The following is a 22,093-nucleotide window of genomic DNA, read 5'->3' as shown; positions in this document are numbered from 1 at the left end:
AAAAACAATTTTTTTTTCCATTGATTCATGAAAAAAAAAACAATTTTTTTTTCCATTTATTCATGGTCTCTTTCGAATCTAGTTATATAGGGCATTTTTTAGAAATTGATATAATTTTGGGATGCGCTACAAATACATTTAATTACTAATTGTTGTGTCATTTTAAAGGGCGGGAATTGTTGCAACATTAATTTTTTATTTATGATTAACCGTGCAGTTTCCGTTTCATAGTGTTTGTTTAAAAATCAGTTAACCGTTGACAACAATAAAACTCGCGACAAAAGGTGAACTGAATTTTTCTGAGTAACTATGGTATGGAAACTTGCGCAGTGTATCCTTGATTTTATTTGATTAAGTGATTGAAACAATCATAACTTAAGAAGTCCTTTGTTTCATTCAGATTTCTTTAGTTTGTGTTTGAGGTGGGGTATCGCGGTGGTTATCACTTCCGCCTCGCAGCAAGAGGAGCTGGGTTAAAGCTGAGTTTGTGGCACCTAGGAGCAACAAACACAAGGAGAAAGCAGCTAGCCCTTAAACACGCTAACGCAGTACAAATTTCATTGGACGAGACTTTACGCTCAACGTTTTACGTGCGGGGGGAAGACAATTTCCGAATTTTCCCCTTCCGACGGCAGCAGGCGCTAAAGCGTTTAACCAATGAAAACTGTACGCAAGAAAATGCATGACTTTTGACGGGTTGCGTTCTCCTTATGAGGGGTGCTGTGTCTGTTGCTTCTAGGTGGCACTAGATGAAAACTTGGAACAACTCCTTCTGCGTCGAGCTCTCGCCCCCACTGGTTAAAAGGATTTGTCTACGGTTCCCACTTTCCATAAAACCTTGTAAGTGTAGGGAGCTGTTGGTTCGCGTGGCATGAAGGGCTTTCCACCACCATCTTACGCAATTTAACCCGGTGACCCGAATTAAAGGCATTAAAAGTCGCTAGATGACTTGGGCCTAGGGTGGTGCTTTTGGGTATTTGCTTAGCATAAAAAAATACATCGAGACCAATTGTTTGGGGATTAAAATAGAATGTTATTGGTAACATTTATGGAATCTATCAGCAAAAAATGTGGGCCTAGCTAAAAATTGTGAGATTTATCGTTTTACTCGCAATTTTGATCAGATTAGTTTGCTTATATATTTTTTTAACAATAATGATAGAAATTTTATCCATATGACAAATATTATTCCAAACTTTATTTAGTGTGATTTGCAATTAAATGCTTTTTCCCCTTTAAACAATGAATGCAATAATATTTTCCTGTTACGTTGTAAGAATCACCAATTTTCATAAAGTTCTTGTATTATGAAATAGTGCTTCCAACGTGGGGCATCTGAAATCTGTTCACATTATATCTATCGGTTTTCAATGAATTCAAATAAATTTTGGATTGAAAAGTATCTAGTATGCATTTTGACCCTTATCAACTGATCTGATAAAATCTGACATGAGTCTAGTTGCTCATACTGTGTTCTGAAAAAAAATTCTGAGTCAGGAAACTTCTTAGCGTAAGATTCGAAACAGACGCCGTTTCTTTTACTAAGAATTCTTTGCTACATAAAATGCATCTAAAAAGTCAAAACAATTTTAAATGAGTAGGTACTAGAATATCTGTTGGACATTAAATCTCAATTACAAATACTGAAGAAATATTACTTACCATTCACCATTCTGAATAATAAATAATAATAATAAAACAAGGCACCACCCTAGGCCCAAGTCATCTTTCGTACTCCCACTGTTTTACACGTAAAATATAACTTGTATCTGTTTCGGGATTGTAGAGTGTCACATAAATATCCACAACACTACACCCCGCCATTTTGATTTCGGTCGGCAAGTTACCTCGAATCAATTCTGACTATTAGGGTCAGAATGGTCAAAAACCCATGATTATATTTCTAGTCAGAAGAAGTGTCTAGTTTCTCAGAATGAAAAATATCTGAGCTTCTGAGTTAGAATTCTGACCAACTCGATGCACCCCTGGATTTATTGGGTTATGCTACATAAAACGATAGGCCTATATAATACTAATTATGCGAACAAATTCATAAAAGAAATTGATACAGCTAAAAACTACAAAAAATTAGTATTATTCAAATTTATTATTACATCGTATTAATTTTGCAATGCAAAAACATATATAATAGGCCATGCCTGACTGCAGGGCCGGATTTAGACTACTGGAGGCCCAGTGCTAGTTATGGAGACCCCATAAGGGTCTAAGTTATAGAACATAATCGGCGTTAAAGCAAGTCGCGGCTTTTAGATGGTGTTACAATATTATATTAGAGGTAAAAAGGATTACTGACGACGTTTAAATTTAAACGATTCTAAAACCGACATTAATTACTCGTATTTAAAATTCCCGACTTGCTTTAAATATTTTGACGCGTGATTTCATGTAGCTCTTAAAATTCATATGACTCTACGTGTAACGATGTTTGAAGGATCTGAGTACTAATATGTATTAGTTTATTTTATATAGAAAGCGAGGGGTCGGACACTTGCCATTATTTTCTACGGGATTTTTTAGAGATTTTTGGCGATTTAATCATTACTGTTTGAAGTGATTTTGGGATTTCAATGTTAATTTACCATAGAGAGTTAAAAGATTTTGCGATTTTAGACAAAGTGTACGGGATTTTATACGTTATAAAACGTTGTACTGACAACTGTAGGTACTTTCCATACACCAATTTGTGATAGAAAACGTCATTCCTTAAAATTAAACACCGATTATTTAAATTATAATTATTAAAAAATAAATGGAGACTTAATAGCTTTGGTGTCAAATAAGCAGTTTTGGGAGAATCAGTGATTTCTTATTTGAACACTTACAATAGAGAATACTCCTAACCGAATAATCAACTCAATATCATATATGTAATATACATTTAGTATCATTTACCTTCTAAATGTTATAGTCTATGCACTTATCAATCCTACTTCACAACGCGAGGTAGAAATGTAACAGCTAATAACTGTTTGATAAACATGTTTGATACAGAGAGACTAATGACGACAAACATAAACGTTTAAATATACTTATGAAAATTATGCTTTTAACATTTTATGTATTTTTAAATTTTGATTTTCATGATTCACTTTAATTTATTTTAATCGGGGCAGTGCCGCATGCATAATTGGAACTGAATTTTAACTGCACAACGCGTCACTCAGACCACGGCCAACCCATTCGTCGAAATCCCGTGAACAAGGATTTTCCCCCTAAAAACTGTTCTATAAGCTGTAGGAGTTCAGCGCCACGCTCGTTTTTATATTGGCTTCAATACAAAAACTATTCTAAAAATATTATTCCGCTTTAGCCGCTGTAGCGCGAACAGCGCGTGATCAAAGTTAGCCGTGCTCGGACTCACTCCTACAATCGGGCGAAGAATAAAGTGGGGGGAAAAACCGGCAAAACGGTTCATCTCTCAGTGACGAATTTTTAATTGTGGCCGGTACAACGAAGTCCATTAAATACGATCTCGCTAATGAACTAACTTCATCAAGGATGGGATAGGAAAATCACGTAGTCCCGGGAAAATTAATTAAAATTATTTTGTAGACGGCATGGCTCTATTATTCGTTGTAAGACCTTTTCGAGGAGAGTTGAAACCTTGCTATTCTGTGATAATGGCCATAGCTCAATTCCAGGTGGTATTTTACCCACCCGGAATTTCCCGGGTGGGTACTTCTACCCACCATACCCACATTATCCGCCGGCCCTGCAAACTGGTCTCCTGTGAGGCTGTGACCATTTTAGCAGATAAATTCTATATAAGCAGACGATGGAATCAGTTTGCTCTCTTTATGCGCGTTTCCATTTGAGGTGGAGTAAAAATTATATCCCTAATACTCGTTGAGGTTAACGGTAATAGTGTAACCCGGCCACCTGAATTAATGGCTTTAAAAGTCGCTTCATGATTGAACCTAAGGTGGTGCCTAGCTGATTATTATTATTGATTACCTTGACGAATAGTTCACGGTGTAGAGTAATTATCTCCACCAGAACAAGCGAATAGTTTAATTTAGCGTAAAAGGTGCACACCTTGTTTTCCAGAATAAGAGAAAAGTATCCATGTACCTTATGTAGTTGAAGTAAGGAGTTAACGGTAATATTTAGTGTATGCAGCTGTTGACTCGCGTGGCATAAAAGGCTTGCCAACACCTTCCTACGCGTTGTAATCCGGCCGCCTAAATTATTGGCTTTAAAAGTTGCTTGATGACTTGGGCCTAAGGTGGTGCCTTGGGTATTAGCCTAGCTGATTATTATTATTGATTACCTTGATGAATAGCTCACGGTGTAGAGTAATTATCTCCACCAGAACAACAAATAGTTTAATTTAGCGTAAAAGGTGCACACCCTTTTTTTCCAGAACAAGAGAAAAGTATCAGCCCTTATGTAGTTGGAGTAAAGAGTTAAATTTTTTTATGTGGGGCCAACTAATTTCCAATATTGACGCCTCTGTTAACTGGTTCCAGATGGCGTTAAAAACAAAATTTGCCAGCCAATTTTAAAAGTAGAATGACAATAAAGCAATTTTTCTCGCTTAACTGAGAAAGAGACAATGGGACAAGTCTTCTGTTTCTCATCTCAAGCGTATATCCCAAATATTGCCCTTTAAATTGCTTAATTCAACCAAGGATTTGGATTCTTTATAAAAGTCCCCTTTGGCTAAAATATTCTTTATACAGAAATCAATGACCTTGACCATAGTCATACATTTATTGTCAAATAATTGAAATAGAACGAACCAATAAATTTGAGATTCGACATAACGGATGCAAATTACAAAGACACTTTTATTTGATAAATTATTTATTTCGAAAATACAAATACGTTCACGAATATATTTACATTCGAATAAATGAAAATTAGTTTTGACACACGCTCATTTCGAATATTGAAACTTTTTTGTTTCCACAATTAAGAAATTAAAAATAACGTGAGGTATGAATATTTCGTTGCGCTCTCTGGCGGGATTCGAAGGTGTTCCCCTTCGTTGAACTTTTTTTGTTAATTATAAATAAATTAATTGAGAATAAATAATGAGGAACTTCTTTGTGTCGGCGGCTGGTTACCCCCTGCTTCTGGATGGAAGGCCGTAAGAGCTTTGTTCGGTTTTGGTGCAGTAGAAGGTGACCGGGCAATGGCCGCCCTCTTTGCCTTCGCTGGCCGCTTTACGAAGCCTGGCTTTGAACTCCAAATCGATGTGTTTGTTCGTTAGGATGGCGTAGATTATTCTAAAATGTGCGGTTCAAGTTAAAGGTTACTAAGTCAGGGCAAACGTAGCTAATCTCTTTGCAGCGAAATAAACTGTTTTCAATGACAAATGAATTATTTTTATTGTAGACTAAATTATTTTAATTGCGAATTGAACCATTTTCACTGTTAACCTAACTATTTTCACTGCTAATTAAATTAATTTCACTGCAAACTTCACTATTTTCACCGTTATCCTATTTTCACTGTTAACTCAATTATTTTCACCATTATCCTATTTTCACTGTTAACTTAACTATTTTCAATGTTAACCTAACTATTTTCACTGTTAACTTCACCATTTTCACCGTTATCCTATTTTCACTATTAACTTAACTATTTTCACCGTTATCATATTTTGACTATTAACTATTAAATCGATTTAAAGATGAGTTATCGTAGCTAAACTCTTTTCATGTATTAACGTAACTAAAATCTTTTGATGAGTTAACGTTACATAACTCTTTTGATGAATTAACGTAACTAAACTCTTTTGACTTAGTAAATTATTTTAAGTGAGAACTTAGTAAATTATTTTAAGTGAGAACTTAGTAAATTATTTTAAGTGAGAACTTAGTAAATTATTTTAAGTGAGAACTTAGTAAATTATTTTAAGTGAGAACTTAGTAAATTATTTTAAGTGAGAACTTAGTAAATTATTTTAAGTGAGAACTTAGTAAATTATTTTAAGTGAGAACTTAGTAAATTATTTTAAGGTAGAACTTAGTAAATTATTTTAAGTGAGAACTTAGTAAATTATTTTAAGTGAGAACTTAGTAAATTATTTTAAGTGAGAACTTAGTAAACTGTTTCCAGTAAGAATAATCTAAGCTATTTTGAGTTTGCAATTTTTAGAACGGCCTACACTATTTTGAGTGCTAACTGATTTTTTTGGCGTGGTGGTTGCGCACTTACAATGAGGCGACCTCCTTTTCTAGATCGGACATTCCACCGTTAGGGTTTGAAAACTGGCAGACGAGTCTTTCCAGGCATTGGTTCTCTTCGTCCAGCATCCCGCTGCACTTGAGGTAAGTGGCCACCACTTCGTCATTGTAATCGCCGTCGGGCCGCACTTTGCGCAAGTACTTCTGAATGGCGTCTACTTCTTTCTGGTCAGTCTGCCCTTGTTCGGGGTCCAACGGTGGACCACCGAGAATCAAAGCTTGCGCCACCGCGTCCCTCCGACGACGTTTACCAGCCGTCGTGGTCACTGCGAAAGAAATGGGGAAGGCTTCGTAGAACACCTTCATCTTCATTAGAGAGCCACGTTGAAATTACTTTTTACCATTTACCACTGTCACCGTGGGAATACCGTGGATATAGTCGGTTATCAGATTGCAATCTCTATTTATATAGGTAATGGATGGAAATGGTAGTTTTCTGTTCGGGAATGGTTGGGAATGGATGGAAATGGTAGTTTTCCGTTCGGGAATGGTTGGGAATGGATATAAATGGTAGTTTTCTGTTCGGGAATGGTTGGGAATGAATGGAAAAGGTAGTTTTCTGTTCGGGAATGGTTGGGAATGGATGGAAATGGTAATTTTCCGTTCGGGAATGGTTGGGAATGAATGTAAATGGTTGTTTTCTTTTCGGGAATGGTTGGGAATGGAAGGAAATGGTAGTTTTCCGTTCGGGAATGGTTGGGAATGGATGGAAATGGTAGTTTTCCGTTCGGGAATGTTTAGGAATGATATTTTAATTTGGTCGTGGTACTTTGAATCGAGATAAGGAAGTTCGGGAATTGTTAGAAATAGATTTTCCACTGGTAAACTTTGAACCGAAAATGAGAATTTCGGGAATGGGAGTTTCGGGAATGAGCTTGAATAATTGTTAACTTGAATGGGAATTATTGGAATACAAATTTTTGAACGTAAATGAATTGGGAATGGATATTGTTTCATCGGGATAGGGTGGGAATGGTAAAGTTTCTACTTCAAGCGCAGCTCTCAAATCTAAATAGAATATTTATAATACGTTACCCGTGGGAATAATTCCACCTGGAGCGATACTAGCCATAGTGGTCATAGCGCTGGCGATCATCGGGATGGTGGCCAAAGGCGCCAGCAAGGCTATAATCGGAGCGATGCTGGCGAACTTCTTAAACGGGGACGGTGGTGGCGGACTTTTGAATCCGTAATGTTGGAACTTGTGAATTTCCCAGACATCACCACCTTTTACTTGTACTTTGTATTTCGTCTTCGGTGGCTTGTGACTGTAAGTCGGGTAATCGTGGTAGACCTCGCTGTAATCTGCGAGACAATTTTCAATACTTGTAATTAGAAGGAAGCGTTTAAAAATAAGCGAGGCAACACCAGTGGTCCAAGTTAGCTAGCGACTTAGGTGGACTGCGTGGGTAGGTGGTAGTAAGCCCTTAATGCCACAGATCCCTACACTAACTACTCACGCGCTAAACTCAACCCGCTTAAGAACTCGATGGAAAATGCCTTTAAGCAGTCGAACCTTAAGGGTAATTAAGGGCTTTCGTATTCGGACGAGAACAGTTCGCTTACCGTCATATCCTCTCTTGTACCTTTCCACCGTATCCGTCTGAGCGACACTCTTCCACCAAGACACGGTTCCGTTCTTGGCGTTGACCGCGGCTGGTTCGGAACCCAGCGTTTGGATGGCGAAGTTCAGCTGATGCAGTACGAACAAAATCGAGAAAATCACCAACGACGGTCGTCTGAAATGATATTATTATAAAATATGCTTATTTCAAACGGTCAAAAAAGCAATCTTACTTGGAAACTGAAACCATTGTGGTTTCGTCTTCGTACGAAATATAAGCGCGATTCTGAAACGCAGCCGGTAGTGGTAAGTTCGGTTGGGGCACTAGAGACGCGAATCACGGTGGGTTTACTTTTATATCTTGGGTGTGCCTCAGTATTTGGACGCCGGCTTTCTTTGTGTCGGACCCCGCCTTTGTTTGAAACGTCCGTAAGCATCCATCCAAGGCGTCCAAGCAAGCGTTTCCACAGATCCGCCCTCGAGAGCCATCCGCTCATATCACTGTCCACATCAAAGGGAGACCATGCAGTCCGCGTTGTGTACCAGGGTTTTAATTCCTTGACCGACTAAACCAAGGCACTTGGAGTGTATTTTAAGTGGTTACGCTCCCTTAGTTATCCTCCTGATTAAAAGATGACGTTCTTAGATTAATCGTCCAGTGTCTTAAGTCGATTTTCGCCGTTGATATTTATCCACTTTGTAGTTGACGTCTTATTGAGATTGCTGCTTGTGATAAATCTGGGGATGAGGACCCAATTCGACGGAATAGGGTCTTTGGGACATCACAAAATCGGTAAGTTCATTTTTATGTCTTAGCATGTTGGGATATAATCTGTACTGTTTAAATTTGTCATTCATGTTTTTTGTTCTTGAACGAGACTACGGCGTTTTAGAACGTAATTTAGGAAGAATTTTTATTTTATTGTAAAATTTATATTCTAAATTCCTATTAACAGAACTATTTCATAAATTATTATATTTAACTTTTTATATTTAAATTTTTATACTTAAATTTTTATATTTAAATTTTTTATATTTAAATTTTTATATTTAAATTTTTATATTTAAATTTTTATATTTAAATTTTTATATTTAAATTTTTATATTTAACTTTTTATATTTAAATTTTTATATTTAAATTTTTTATATTTAAATTTTTATATTTAACTTTTTATATTTAACTTTTTTTATTTAAATTTTTATATTGAAATTTTATATCATTTTTTATATTTACCTTTTTATATTTAAATTTTTAATTAACATTTTATGCATTAAATATTTTATTAAAATTTTTATATTCAAATTTTTATATTTAAATTTTTATTTATAATTTTTATATTTAAATTTTTATTTATCATTTTTATATTTAATTTTTTTTACCATTTTTATATTTAATTTTTTCATCATTTTTATATTTAAATTTTTATTTATTTTTTATATTTATCATTTTTTATGTTTATCATTTTTTATATTTATCATTTTTATATTTTAATTTTTTGTTTAAATTTTTATATTTAATTTTTTTGTTTAAATTTTTATATTTAATTTTTTGTTTAAATTTTTATATTTAATTTTTTTGTTTAAATTTTTATATTTCAATTTCTATATTTCATTTTTACGTCCAAGTATTTATATTTTAATTTATATATTTTATTTTTTTATATTTACCTTTTTTTATTTAAATTTTTATATTTTACATAGATTTTTTTGATATTTGTATTGTAAATTAATTTTTACATTTAGATATTTTATTTATATTCCTTTTATTTTGCGTAATTTAATTTATATTAGTTTTTAATTGGAGCTTTATTAAAAAGCAAAGCTTTATTTCTAAGTGGTCAGCAACCGAGCATTTTCTATTGTTATCCGAGTAATTGGATGCAGTATTGTTTCAAAATTATGAAAGAATAAAGTTTTGAATAGAATGTTCTGTATTATTTTTGGCAATTGTTGCGACTTAGTTAATGAAAAATGACCTTTTCATTGTTGGCTTGCTCCGCCAATTAATCCTTATTTTTATTTAATTTGCATTGAGGCGAATCCTGGCGGAGGAATAAACAAACTCGGAATAAATAATCCAACGCCCTTTTATAAAGAAAACTTCACGCTTAAGTAATTTTTTTATTCTGATGAAAAAGGCGCGTAATTTAGTTTTTTATAAATCTACTATAAAAATGCTTTTAAAAAATAAAAATAAATTTTATAGTTAAATAATTACATCATAGAATGTTACCCATGATTTGCTATAGATAATAATTATATATGAATTGCTATTACCCTATGCATTTTCATGAATTTAAACCAGTATTTGAAACTAAATCAAAAACAAACTTAATTAACTTTTTTTCCAAATGTGATAAAGTATTTTAGTATCATTTTGGTAAAGTAGGGTACTCGACGAAGATAAATATAGTATCTAGATTATTCAACTAATTTAATGTAATATTGTCCAAAGAAGGATCTCGTCATCGCATGTCCATCCTCACCGTAAAAATATTAGCATGGCAAATTATCTAATGAGATGATCTCATTGAATTGGGAATAGTACCGTTAGAATGACATCGGCGCGTTCGGGAGTTGTGGTTTCGCGAAACAAATTCTACAAATTTCGAGTCGGCGCAATCAGCCGTCAACTCTATCATTATGTGGTGGCGCCATCTATCACTTTCAAAGCACATTAGTACAATACTAAAAATTGTATAGGATATAGTTCCCACTCCTAACAGCGGATGGCGCCACCGACAAATGATAGAGTTCTCAATTTTGAAAAATTGGTTTCGCGGAAGGCAGATGTAATTCAATGGATGATCTAGAGGTGGGAGCCCTCGTACTAACCATTTAACCAAAGATAGTACATGGAAGAAAACTTTTTCTTCCATGGATAGTATAACTACGTACCCTAGATTCGAAATCTCGGCGTTTCTCGATAGCGCGTTTTCTCGTGAGGCTTTTACTGAGTTCGCGCCGGAAGTCGGAAAAATCGGGCTCCATAGCAGGGTGAGAAATAAGCAATTTCAATAGATATCCCAAGATTATATTACTCACCTTTAGTTTTCTTTCGTTTAGAAACATTTTTAGAGCTACAGGCATGATCCATTATGGTTTTGAAACAATATAATGCAAAAATATCTGTTATCTTGAAAACCGCGAGTCAAAAACCACGGCGCAATTTTCACTAAAACTGTACGATTTAACTAGATGTCGGTAGCCCTGCCAGCTCGATGGAGGCAGTTTTTTCCATTGAGTTGGGAATATTAATCCAGAGGTCCAATCGAAACGGATTTCAGTATTTCGCGAAACAAGTTTTTAAAAAATAAGAATACTGTCGTCTGCTCCCAAATGACGAGAAAACGTTATCATTCTACCCGTGGCGCCGTCTATCTCTCGATGGTTAGTTCAAATAAGACGCGTTTTCTGGCAAAAAGATTTGGTTTTTCAAAAATAATGGATGGCTCCACGGGTCATATGATAACGTTTTCTCGCCATTTTAGAGGAGACGACACATTCGTAATTTTCAAAAACTTGTTTCGCGGGGAGCAGATTTGATTGGATCTCTAGATTAATATTCCCAACTCAATGGTTTTTTCCGACTTCAGCCGAGAAATCAGTAAGAACCTGCGATACGTGCAAGGAGCTTGATTTCGAATCTAGGGTACGTAGTTATATTCTCTTTGATTTAACCTTGCCCAATAAATAAATTAATGAGTATTTTTTATGAAAATATGTTTTAATACAGGTACAAATATAATGGTCGAGTTTGTAGGTTAGGTTTTTAAGTAATACTGTCCTAAGCGGAAATGTTCTTCAATCAACGTTCGTGGATCTTTTCGCAATAGAAGATGTGACACAGTCCGTAATTGGCGCCCCATTTAGCCGCTCTTCTGATGTTGCCCTTCGAGGAATTGTCCATCTTCGGATTGTCCAAAATACTTCGAAGTATCCTAAGGTAAATGAATAAAATGCTAATTTCCACACAATAAAATTGAAAATCTTTCACGGCTATATCACAAGTAACATTAAAAACATAAGTATGGCACAGAACGAATACGGTTAATGATAGTCTGTCGTTGAGTGATGGCGAAATAGGAATTTTGCGAACCGGAAACTCATCCCCGACCCCCCTTAAGTTTATTTTTATTGAGAGCCACTGGCCCAAGCGGGGGGGGGGGGGATTAGGGAAAAAAATTTAAAATTAGGTAGGGAAAATAGGAAAATAAAAATTGGTTACGTTACTTACATAACATTTATTAACTTTCAAACAAGCAAAGTATATTATAATATCACACATAATCATTTGTAACGCTAGATCCCGCTCTCGTATAGGGTAGGAAAACAGAGTTTCAAAAACGGCGTACAAATCAATATGTTCCAGAAATTTCCGTAAAATGTTTAATAAATATTTTTTAATTAAATTGAGAGCCCCGGTGGCCCGCCACCCCCGTTCGAATGATTTATTTTAAGAGCCCACTGATTTTTATTAAGAGCCATTGGCCCCAAGACTCCCGCTAATTCCAAGTCTGTACGAGCGTAATAATAATTATCTAGGCTAATACCCTTGGCACCACCTTAGGCCTAAGTCATCAAGCGACTTTTAAAGCCATTAATTCAGGTGGCCGGGTTATAATGCGTAGGAGGATGGTGGCAAGCCCTTCATGCCACGCGATCCAACAGCTCTCTACACTAACTATTACCGTTAACCTCAACAAGTTTTTGTGGAAGGGGAAACCGAAGATCTCGGGGGAAAACCCCTTAAACCAGTGGGGAGAGAACTTGCAAGCTCAATGCAATAGGAGTATAGTTCCGAGTTTTCTCACAGTACACGGGTTTAGGTTTGTTGATAATATTTATTTTGATCTTAATTCATCATTATTTTCCTAAAGTAAGCGTTATTTACACTTTTGAAAGCATTGCAAGGGTGCCGGCGGACCGTCGGCGATTTTACTGGCTTCCTCCAAATACTAGGAGTTCGCGGAGAGTTGTCAGTCCGTCGGTACGAAATGGTTTACGTTGTCATTGGCGAAACTTACTATCTAAATTTGCATTGGGGGAAAAGGAAGTGTCATACTTATGTTTATTACGTTACTTATGCTAGATTAATAACAAGTATGTATTTATTTATGCTGTAGGATGGATATCACTTTTAAGGGGAGGGACAGACAAAGCGGGGGATTGCAGCAGGAACTCAAACTTACGAGGAGACTACCCGAGGTGATAATCACCGATTTGGTTGAAACTAGGTGGGTATGTAGACCTTATGGTAACATGAAATTTCACCAAGGGAAAAGTTGCAATGGACATTAGTTTTGCCATGGTAACCGAAAATGTTTTTGACAACACAGTATGTAAATTTTCTCATTGAAAATAACGTGGGAATCTGAGCACTTCTAAGGGTACCCCCTGTGAAAAATTTTATAAAAATTTCAAATTACAAAACCAAAAAAAATAGATCAAATCAAAATTGACAAATAAAATGAATTATATGATATTTTGATGAATTTTGGTCAATTTGATCAAAATATGTTAAAATTAATCAATTGTTATTTTCAATGGGACAATATACAGACTGTGTTGTCAAAAACATTTTCGGTTGCCATGGCAAAACTAATGGCCATTGCAACTTTTTCCTTGGTGAAATTTCATGTTACCATAAGGTTTACATACCCACCTAGTTTCAACCAAATCAGTGATTATCACCTCGGGTAGTCTCCTCGTTAATCATTCTACCTAAGTATAAACATAAGTAACATACATGTATAAGTGTAAATAAAATGCTAATTTCCTGACCGAACTTTTTTCCACACTGACATTCTCGCCAAGCTCTGACTTGGACTGAGCAGTGTGTTATCGTTCTTGGTATATTTTAATGACCTTGAACCACGTCTTCAAGGTCATTCAAAATTTATCTCGAGAATCCTTAGAGATGCAAAGTGGGTTTCAATTAGAAACGGGTTCCTCGTCAAATTTTAGGTCTAAATAGCTTTCATCATACCTAATTACACCAATAACAAGTCGAGGGATTTTAGACAAAACAAGAAGGTTGTTATCAAAATAATGTACTGGTCAGAGACCAGGTTGAAGGGCTAATAACTCGAAAAGTACCAGAGTATCAAAATTTGCTAGAATTTATAAACTCGGATGACCTTCAACTCATATTTCAAGGTCATTGAAAGTTTATCTCGAGAACCAATGATTTAGTGAAATGGTTCCAATTTAAAAATGGTGCAAATTAAAATTTTAAGTGTAAATGTTTTTAACCCGATGCAAACCAGCATGATTAAAACTTTTTAAATCGGAACAATTTTTCGAAATCCATTGGTTCACGAGATAAACTTTGAATGACCTTGAACGAAGAATTCAAGGTCATCGGAGTTTAAAAATTCTAAAGACCAGATGACTATGTCTAGCAAATTTTGATACTCTAGAATGAATACATTTCGAGTTATTAGCCCTTCAACCTGGTCTCTGGTACATTATTTTCATCACGATCTTCTTGTTTTGTCTAAAGTTTATCGACTTGTTATTCGTAAAATTAGGTACGGTCAAAGCTGTTTAGACTTAAAATGTGACGGGGAAAACTTTTCTAATTGAGACCAACTTCGTACCGTTAATGGTTCTCGGGATAAATTTTGAATGACCTTGAAGACATGGTTCAAGGTCATGAAAATTTCCGTTGTTAAGTTACCCTTTGCACGTTCCATATGTCCCGAAAATTTCCAATTCGTAGTTAATACACATTTTGAGTTATTAGCAATGGATAGCTTTTTTACTTACACCCTGTATATCTCATGAGATTCATCTAGGTGATTATCAAAATATAAATAAAAATAAATAAATAATAATGTAGGCTAATAACCAAGGCACCATCTTAGGCCCAATTCATCTAGCGACTTATATTACCTTTAATGCACTTAAAATGTATTACTTAAAATTGTTAGTCTAATTATGCATAATGTTTAAATTCCACTCCATAGGATAAATACCGATTTAAAAATCAAATTTCTCAGTAGCTTCCAACGGTGATATCAGCGTGTTATTTCCCTCATCCAATAATCTGATTTTCAATTGAATCTGAGTCATTATCTCACGTAACCGATCTGAACTGATATGCTATAATTCATCTCAGCAGATTCGGTTATAGCTGAACAGTTAGGTGTCTGTATCATACTCCCGCTCCACGGTATATAAAAATATCCAAACTACAGGAGTTATAATTTAATGAAAGGAGAAGTGCAATAAAACGGCATATGGAAGAATGCAGAAAAGAATGACAGTAAAGAGAGCCGAAAAGGCTGAAAAGGTGAGGGTTGGAAGAACCAAGGTTCAAATGGGGAATCTAGAGTAAAGGAATAGAAATAAAATGAGAAGAAGTAAGGGTTAGTGTAAAAGCTGAAGTGAGGGTACCGGTAGTGGAGGACTGGAGGTGTCACTCAGAAGGCTCCACATAGCCGGTACGTAGCAAGTTCCAACTCCCTCTTATAGAGGGGACAATTTGGGAACAGTTACCTAACTTCTTTTTTTTTTAGTCGATTGTAACGGGTGGGACAATTCAGTCCTCTCGTCCATTTGAATAATCAGGGCGAGATATGTGTGAAGGCCACGCCAACGGGGGGATACGTGGGGACAGGGGTGAGGACACCCGTGGCGGAAGTATTCCGACCACCCGTTGGGGGATTGGTGGTCGTCCTCACACGGCCACCCACAAATTCTGCCTCCCAGACGCTTGGGATTACAGGAGTGAGCCACTACTCCCGGCTTACCTAACTTCGACGTTTAGTATATACGTTTAGCGCCGCCGATACAACGCCGCCCTCGCCGATATTTTCTCTGGCGCCAAATCGCCGCCGCCGAATAATATACTTTTAGGTGCGCCGCCGATAAATTTTTATCCCACCGCCGATTTGTGTGTTTTTTTTTTTTAGATTTTCTACGTAACTGTTTTTTCCCTTCAAAAAGTTTTGGATTCTTTTTTTCCAAATTTTCAAAATGGGGGGGGGGGGGGGGTAAACCTTTGCAACTTCGTGCCGCCGCCGCCGCTGTAAAAAAATCAACGCCATCGAGGGCCCAAGATCTTTGAAAAATTGGCGCGCCATACCGCCGCCGGATAATTTTCGCAAAACGCCGCCGCCGACACAAATCAAATAGGCGCTATGCTCTACATTTTTTAGCAAAATCAAAATCAAAATAAACGTAAATTAAAATTTCGAAAGGATTTGAATTTTCGGTTTACAATCAATTCGGATTAGTTTCGGGTTTTAACTATTTGGTTTGCAATTGGACCCATATCAACTGATAATATCTCAGCGTAAATGAGGATAATGTGATACCTCAAAGATCTATCGTAATTATAAATTCGGTACAGATAACGCAAATTTTATCCGAACTGTTTTGGGCGGAAAACTAGCTTCGACATTTTTGGTCAAATTCCTTCTACGGATGATTCGGTGAAAAAGAAAATTTGGTCTTACATGGCCGTGACTTGGGCTTCGTTGCTGGTGATTTGGTTTTTGTGGGCGTTGTATTCGCAGGCCAATCTCTCCAAGCAATGATTGTTTTTGTCCAGTAGTCCGGCGCAACCCATGTAGGTCAAGCTGAGGTCATCGTACAAGTTTCCTCCGTAGCCGATATCGGTCAAGTATCTGCTGGCGACTTCGATGGCTCGTAATCGACCGGAGGTCAAGGGTGTCCGGTCACTTTTGTCGTCCGAGTGGTCAGTGGCCTCCCTCCTTCGCCTCCTTCTCTTGCCGGACGCGCTGGACGTCAGGACGGTAGAGAGAGGTCCGCTGCCGACCAACCCCCCCAAGCTGCCCAAACCTCCGCTGCCCAACAAAGACGCTCCTCCGAGGCCCAAAGCGCCGCCGCCTGCATGAACAGAAAAACCATCTTATCTCCACTTTTATCATAAAGGAACTATTATATTATATTTGCCCCGGGGAATCAGAAATATCAAGAATTTATTCAGGTGAACAGTTAATATTTGGGAAGTACTGACAAGGAGACATCCCGAGGGCTTTTTCTCAACGATGTTTTTCAAACTTGGGGGTTGAGTAGACCTTCATGTATCTTAAAGTGCCCTTTGCCAAAATCGATAAAATTAGGGAAAAATAGATAAAAATGGGTAAAATCAATTACCCCAATTTTATCGATTTTACCCAATTGTTTTTCCAAATTTAAAATTTTTTAATTTTTGGAATATGACCCTTAGTAACTAAAAAAAACCTCGAGTAATATTTTTAACCAATCGTATTATCGAGTACTTGATTAGGAGTTGGTTTTATTCAAGTAATTGCCAAATTAAATTTAAAAGGAGTATAAAGTAACTTTCAATGCTGAAAAATATTCCTTTAATTTAAATGAACCACAGTTTCCACAATTTTTCCCAAAAAGTTGTAAAAACCCCTCTTTGAACTTGGAAGCAACGAGGATAGAAAAACTAATACTCGACGAGTTTAGAGAGCAGCTTATTCGAGTAATCGGGTACCCAACTATGCAATTTTTAGGTACTCGGTAATCGACGAGTATTCTCCAATTACTTATTCAAGGTCGAGTTCGAGTACTCGACGTCAAAAAAGGCCGAATACTCGATGATGTTTGAGTATTCGCACAGTCCTAGGTTTTAGTCGGTATCTAGCATATTATTTGATAGGAATTTAGGGGCCCCCGGAAGCTATATGGCCCTCCTGCATTGCGGGTACGCCACAGACCAGATTTTTTAGTTTCTCAACATAACGGTTTGTTCCCATTCGACCGAAATCCCATTCGATCGAAAGCGATTAACATTGAGTCTCATTCGATCGAAAAAAGCCCAATTATGCGGTTTAAACTCATAAATTTTTACGTTGTTCTTATTTTTATAATACATCGAATAAGTAACCTTATCAAAATGGTATAGTACGCTAAGTATTGGCGCGCCACCCCAACCCCATTCTTGCTATCCCCCACCTGAATTAATTACATTAAAAGTTACTAGATGACTAGCCCAGTGGCGTAGCCAGAAATTCGTCCCGGCGGGGGGTCGAAGTATGTGAATGTTAAGATGGGGGTCGAGAAGGGGGTGGAAATTTAGTACAATAAAAGGAAGGCTCAAGGGGGGTCTGGACCCGGAATCCCCCCCTTGTCTACGCCACTGACCCGGCCACCTGAATTAATGGCTTTAAAAATCGCTCGATAACTTGGGCCAAAGGTGGTGCCTTGGGTATTAGCATAGCTGATTATTATTATTATTATTATTATTATTTAGCCATATCGTACCGAGTATTGTCCAACCAAATATTAACTTAACCTAACCTAACCCAACCTAACCTAACACAACCTAACCCAACCTAACCTAACCTAACCCAACCTAACCTAAATATTGTCTCCATACAGAAAAACTATTTAAAAATGTATTTACAATATAAAATCGCAATGAATCGCAACCAGCCGAATGGGCTATATTTTGAAATTATTTCGGTCGAATGGGAATATACCAATATAACGGACGATTAAGCCAAAACGAGATTGGAAAAACTGGGAGTCACCAATTAAATAGGGAAATAAACTCCCTCGTTCTCAATAGCATACGTCCTTTCTCCTTTCTCTAAGCGACTGCCGACTAAAACGAAATCATTTGAGCCGTTCAAATCCAGCTGGGGTGGGCCTTCGCACCCCCGCTGACTCCCGCCGAAAGCGCCTTAATCGCCTACGAGCCTTCTATCGATTGATTTGGCTTTACCTATCAGTTTCCCGACGATTCCCAGCACGGCCAAAGGCGCCGCGACGGAAACGATAGCCTTCTTAATTCCGGCCCCCACCAACAGAGGGACCAAGTAGCCGGGTTTAGAATTAGCGGCCTCCCCGTATGCCGCCTCTCCACCTTGATCCGGGAAATCGCCTCCTTGTAGAACGACCTCTGGCGGCGGCGGAGGAAACATCGCCGCCCCAGGAGGCGGGAAGAAGTTCAAGCCGTAATTCTCGTACTTCTCGAAAGATGGCGCCACGTGCCCCGTTGGTCCGAATTGAGGGTTTTGTTGTTGAGTGAAAGGGCCGTTCGCCATGCCTTGCCTTCTCAGGTCGTCGTCTCCTCGCTCCGTTTCCAACGACGCGCTGCTGTTTGCAGAATGTCGACGAACTGTTTGTTGAGAGGTGTTTTTATGGTCCCGGAATAATCGAAGGGTTAAAAATGAAAAGGAAATAAATAGAGTTGTTAATTTTCCAGAAAAATAAAATTTCCGCAAATTGGAAAAATAAAAAATTGAAATTACTTTTAAGGGTTTTTAACGTTTTTAACTTTTTATCGATATAAAACGTCTAATATCAGTAAACATACTACAAAACATGAATAGTGTTACATTGTTAATCAATTTAAACTAGTCTAGAGGTTTAGATTCGAAAAAATTTGGCGAAAATGCCGCTTTATTTAAATTTGCAAACAATATATTAGACTAATCATGGAATGAAAACTTTTTTTAATTGTTTTCGGAAAAATACGAAAGATTTTCCGGAAAAAGGCTTAGGTCATTTTCCGGAAACTTTTCCGACTTACAACACTAGAAATAAATAAGAGGTGAAAGAGAATGTATTATGGCTATTTCGTTCCGATAATTTCGCAAGAAAACGGATTCTTTTACCTGGAAATGGCATTCTCCAGTTTTCCGCCCCTGCAAGTTGGCTAATGAGCAGCAGGCCCGCTAAACACAGCCTGGATTTCAGATTTGATGCGATCATTGGAGACGATCTTATTTGAGCGGTGTAACGTTAACTTACTTCGACGTATTTCTTTGAATCTTTGGCTCTGCAAGGGGTTTGTCATTAATATTAGAAGTATTTTCGCGTTTTAACCATTGAATTGGGAATATTACTGCTAGAATTACAATAACGATTTCGGTTGCCATGGTTACGCGGGACCTGTTCTGATAAGACTGTGCGAAATTCATCTTTATAATTAGGCGGTAGCGCCATCTATATTTTGTAAAGTTATATGGCTAAAAATAAATAATTATTAGCTAACTCACCGTAACTTGAGTTACAAAGGATCGTGTTGACAAAAAAAAATTATTTTTAAACAACTTCGAAGGTTTGTTTGTTACGAGTAATCATACATTTCAATTTCGCATCAGATTCGCGAAAAAATTCCATTGCAATATAGTTTCCACCACTAGAGACAGATGCCGCCACGGTAGAACGATAAAGTTGATTAAGTCTCCTTATGGAACGAAATTGGTCCCGCGCTAGCCAGATTTAGTTGTAACTCTATTTATTCCCAACTCAATGGTTTTAACAGACCGAAATACGACCAAATAATGAGCGATCATTTAAAAATATTCTCAGTGCATGCGCGAATACAAATCGAGGGAAAAATATATAAAAAAAAATCCAAAATTCAAGGAACACTGAATCGTTTGAAAAATCAAGACTTAATTTCAGGTAGATCCTCCCATCCCGTCACGTGACTTAGGCATACCTTCTCGCTTCTTAAAACAACTCATTACGTAGAGCTCCACCCTCAAAATGTAAATGAGTCTGTGGCCCTTTAAGCTCCAATTGGTAATTCTTTTCAACTCTTTTTTGTTAATATAGGTGGAACTAACAAACATAGCATTGGGGTGTGGTGACGTGATCTACTACTTATTTTTAACGCCTCGCGTACTAAACATTTCGTGACGCCCTCTGTTTAATGAAAGGCAACCACAAATGTCTTTTTTTAAATTAATTTTTAAATACATGTATTCATGTATTTAAATTAAACAATCTCAAAGTTTAATTAAAAAAATATTGTTAATTATATGTTAAGTATAATGATTTATATTAAAATAATTCAATTTAATTATATTACTGTTGTAATTTTTAATGATAACTATAGTAAACATTATTTTTAAAATATTATTAAAAAATATAAAATTACATGTGTGTTCTCAGTTGCTTTGATCGGTTCATGCTGAAGGTTATTACAAGGACAGTAGATACAGGGACGAGAAAGTGTATTGGCGGCCTCTGTTGGAATATATCACCTAAAACGACCTAAACGCAAGGAGAGTTAGTTGTAAACAAAAAAATGGCGGTCACCCAATTTTAGCGGTTCTTGACGAGGTTTAAGTGTTCAAAACAAATGGGCATTTTTTTATTTACGCTCGTAGTTTTATTTTTAATTTAACATCAAAATGGTAAAAACTAACTACAATAATACTGTCCATGGTGAACCACGTCTTAACAATGGCCGCGGTTTGTTTACATCTAACTCCCCGTGAATATGAAGATGTTTAAAATCCAATTTTTTCCCCTGCTTTGTCGTCCCTGTATCTACTGTCCTTGGTTATTATAAACCTTTAGTAATGTGTAGGTGACTGGTTTTTTTAAGGCCGCAAAAAATAGCCTTAATTTGATTGGCCGTATAGCATGCCAAAATTTGGACAGAGTTATTTTAAATTATTTTGTGGCCCTTTAAGCTAGGAGCTGGTAAAATTATTTAAAATCTGCTTTAAAAGTAATAAATTTTAATTTTTTCTCAAAATGAAGTTCTTTACTCTCGAACAGAATAGAGCTCGGCGTTTGGTTAAAAATGAACCACTTTTATTTTTATCCATAACCTACAATTATCCGAAAATATAAATTATTTTTGGAAGGTTAAATCGTTGTTTATCTATTGATAATATCTATAGATAAACAGTTAACCAAAATATTTACGATTAATCGAAATTTTGTCAGTTAATTTATCAGTTACGCAGAGCTCTAGAACAGATGCATTATTAGGAAAATATTACCTTTGTGCAAGACCCCAACAATTGTAGCGATTACCACTAAGTAGCGCCGAAAATGTACAAAGTCAAAGGAGGGAGCGGATGTTATTGGAACCCTTTGGTCAGGGCATGGGCAAACTACTACGCCCATGGTCAGGGCGACACCACCAGCCTCCTACGCATTGTAACCTGGCCACCCGAATTAAAGCCTTTAAAAATCGCTAGATGACTTGGGCCTAAGGTGGTACCTTGGGGATTAGTATAGCCATAAGTTTATAATTGTGTAAACATAATTATAAACTTATATGGTATCCCAGGTAGCAAAACCACGTGTTAAACACGAGTAATATGTTAGTGCGGTACACGTGTGGAGTTCACGTGGGGAAAACGGCGAGCCTGTCACCCTCAAACACGTGTTACAGCACGATTTGATAACGTTTTTCGCATGTGTGCATACACCGACCATCCACGTGTGCATCAACTGACCGTCCACGTGTAAATTCAACAATCGCTACGTGTGTAAATACGTACCATGCACGTGTTTAAAAACGAACCATGCACGTGCTTACACACCCATTTTTATGTGTTTAAACTGATCGTCC

The 22,093-nt window shown here is 36.7% G+C and overlaps 1 protein-coding gene across 1 annotated transcript; it reads right to left on the bottom strand.

Annotated features, from left to right (window-relative positions):
- Positions 1-11,587: 11,587 nt before the first annotated feature.
- Positions 11,588-19,482, bottom strand: LOC149925894 (uncharacterized). The gene is made up of 4 exons (XM_090161814.1): positions 19,386-19,482; positions 18,491-18,886; positions 16,245-16,638; positions 11,588-11,720 (listed from the first exon to the last, which is right to left on the bottom strand). The coding sequence occupies exons 1-4, from the start codon at positions 19,480-19,482 to the stop codon at positions 11,588-11,590; spliced, it is 1,020 nt and encodes a 339-aa protein (XP_090017940.1).
- Between the last annotated feature and the right edge of the window lie 2,611 nt (positions 19,483-22,093).

The sequence above is a fragment of the Leiobunum rupestre genome, chromosome 10, assembly GCF_980474605.1.
Source record: "Leiobunum rupestre chromosome 10, qqLeiRupe1.1.hap1, whole genome shotgun sequence".
Taxonomy (NCBI): domain Eukaryota; kingdom Metazoa; phylum Arthropoda; class Arachnida; order Opiliones; family Sclerosomatidae; genus Leiobunum; species Leiobunum rupestre.
The sequence above is the reverse complement of the archived record's forward strand: the minus strand, read 5'-3'. Positions and strand labels throughout refer to the sequence as shown.

Bases quoted from the DNA above. Each gene is read 5' to 3' on its own strand.
- LOC149925894 (XM_090161814.1), bottom strand. From the start codon at position 19,482: ATGATCGCATCAAATCTGAAATCCAGGCTGTGTTTAGCGGGCCTGCTG. The intron at 16,639-18,490 runs GTAAAGCCAAAT...CTGTTCATGCAG, and splicing joins AATCGTCGGGAAACTGATAG to GCGGCGGCGCTTTGGGCCTC. The intron at 11,721-16,244 runs GTAAGACCAAAT...CATTTACCTTAG, and splicing joins GAAGCCCAAGTCACGGCCAT to GATACTTCGAAGTATTTTGG.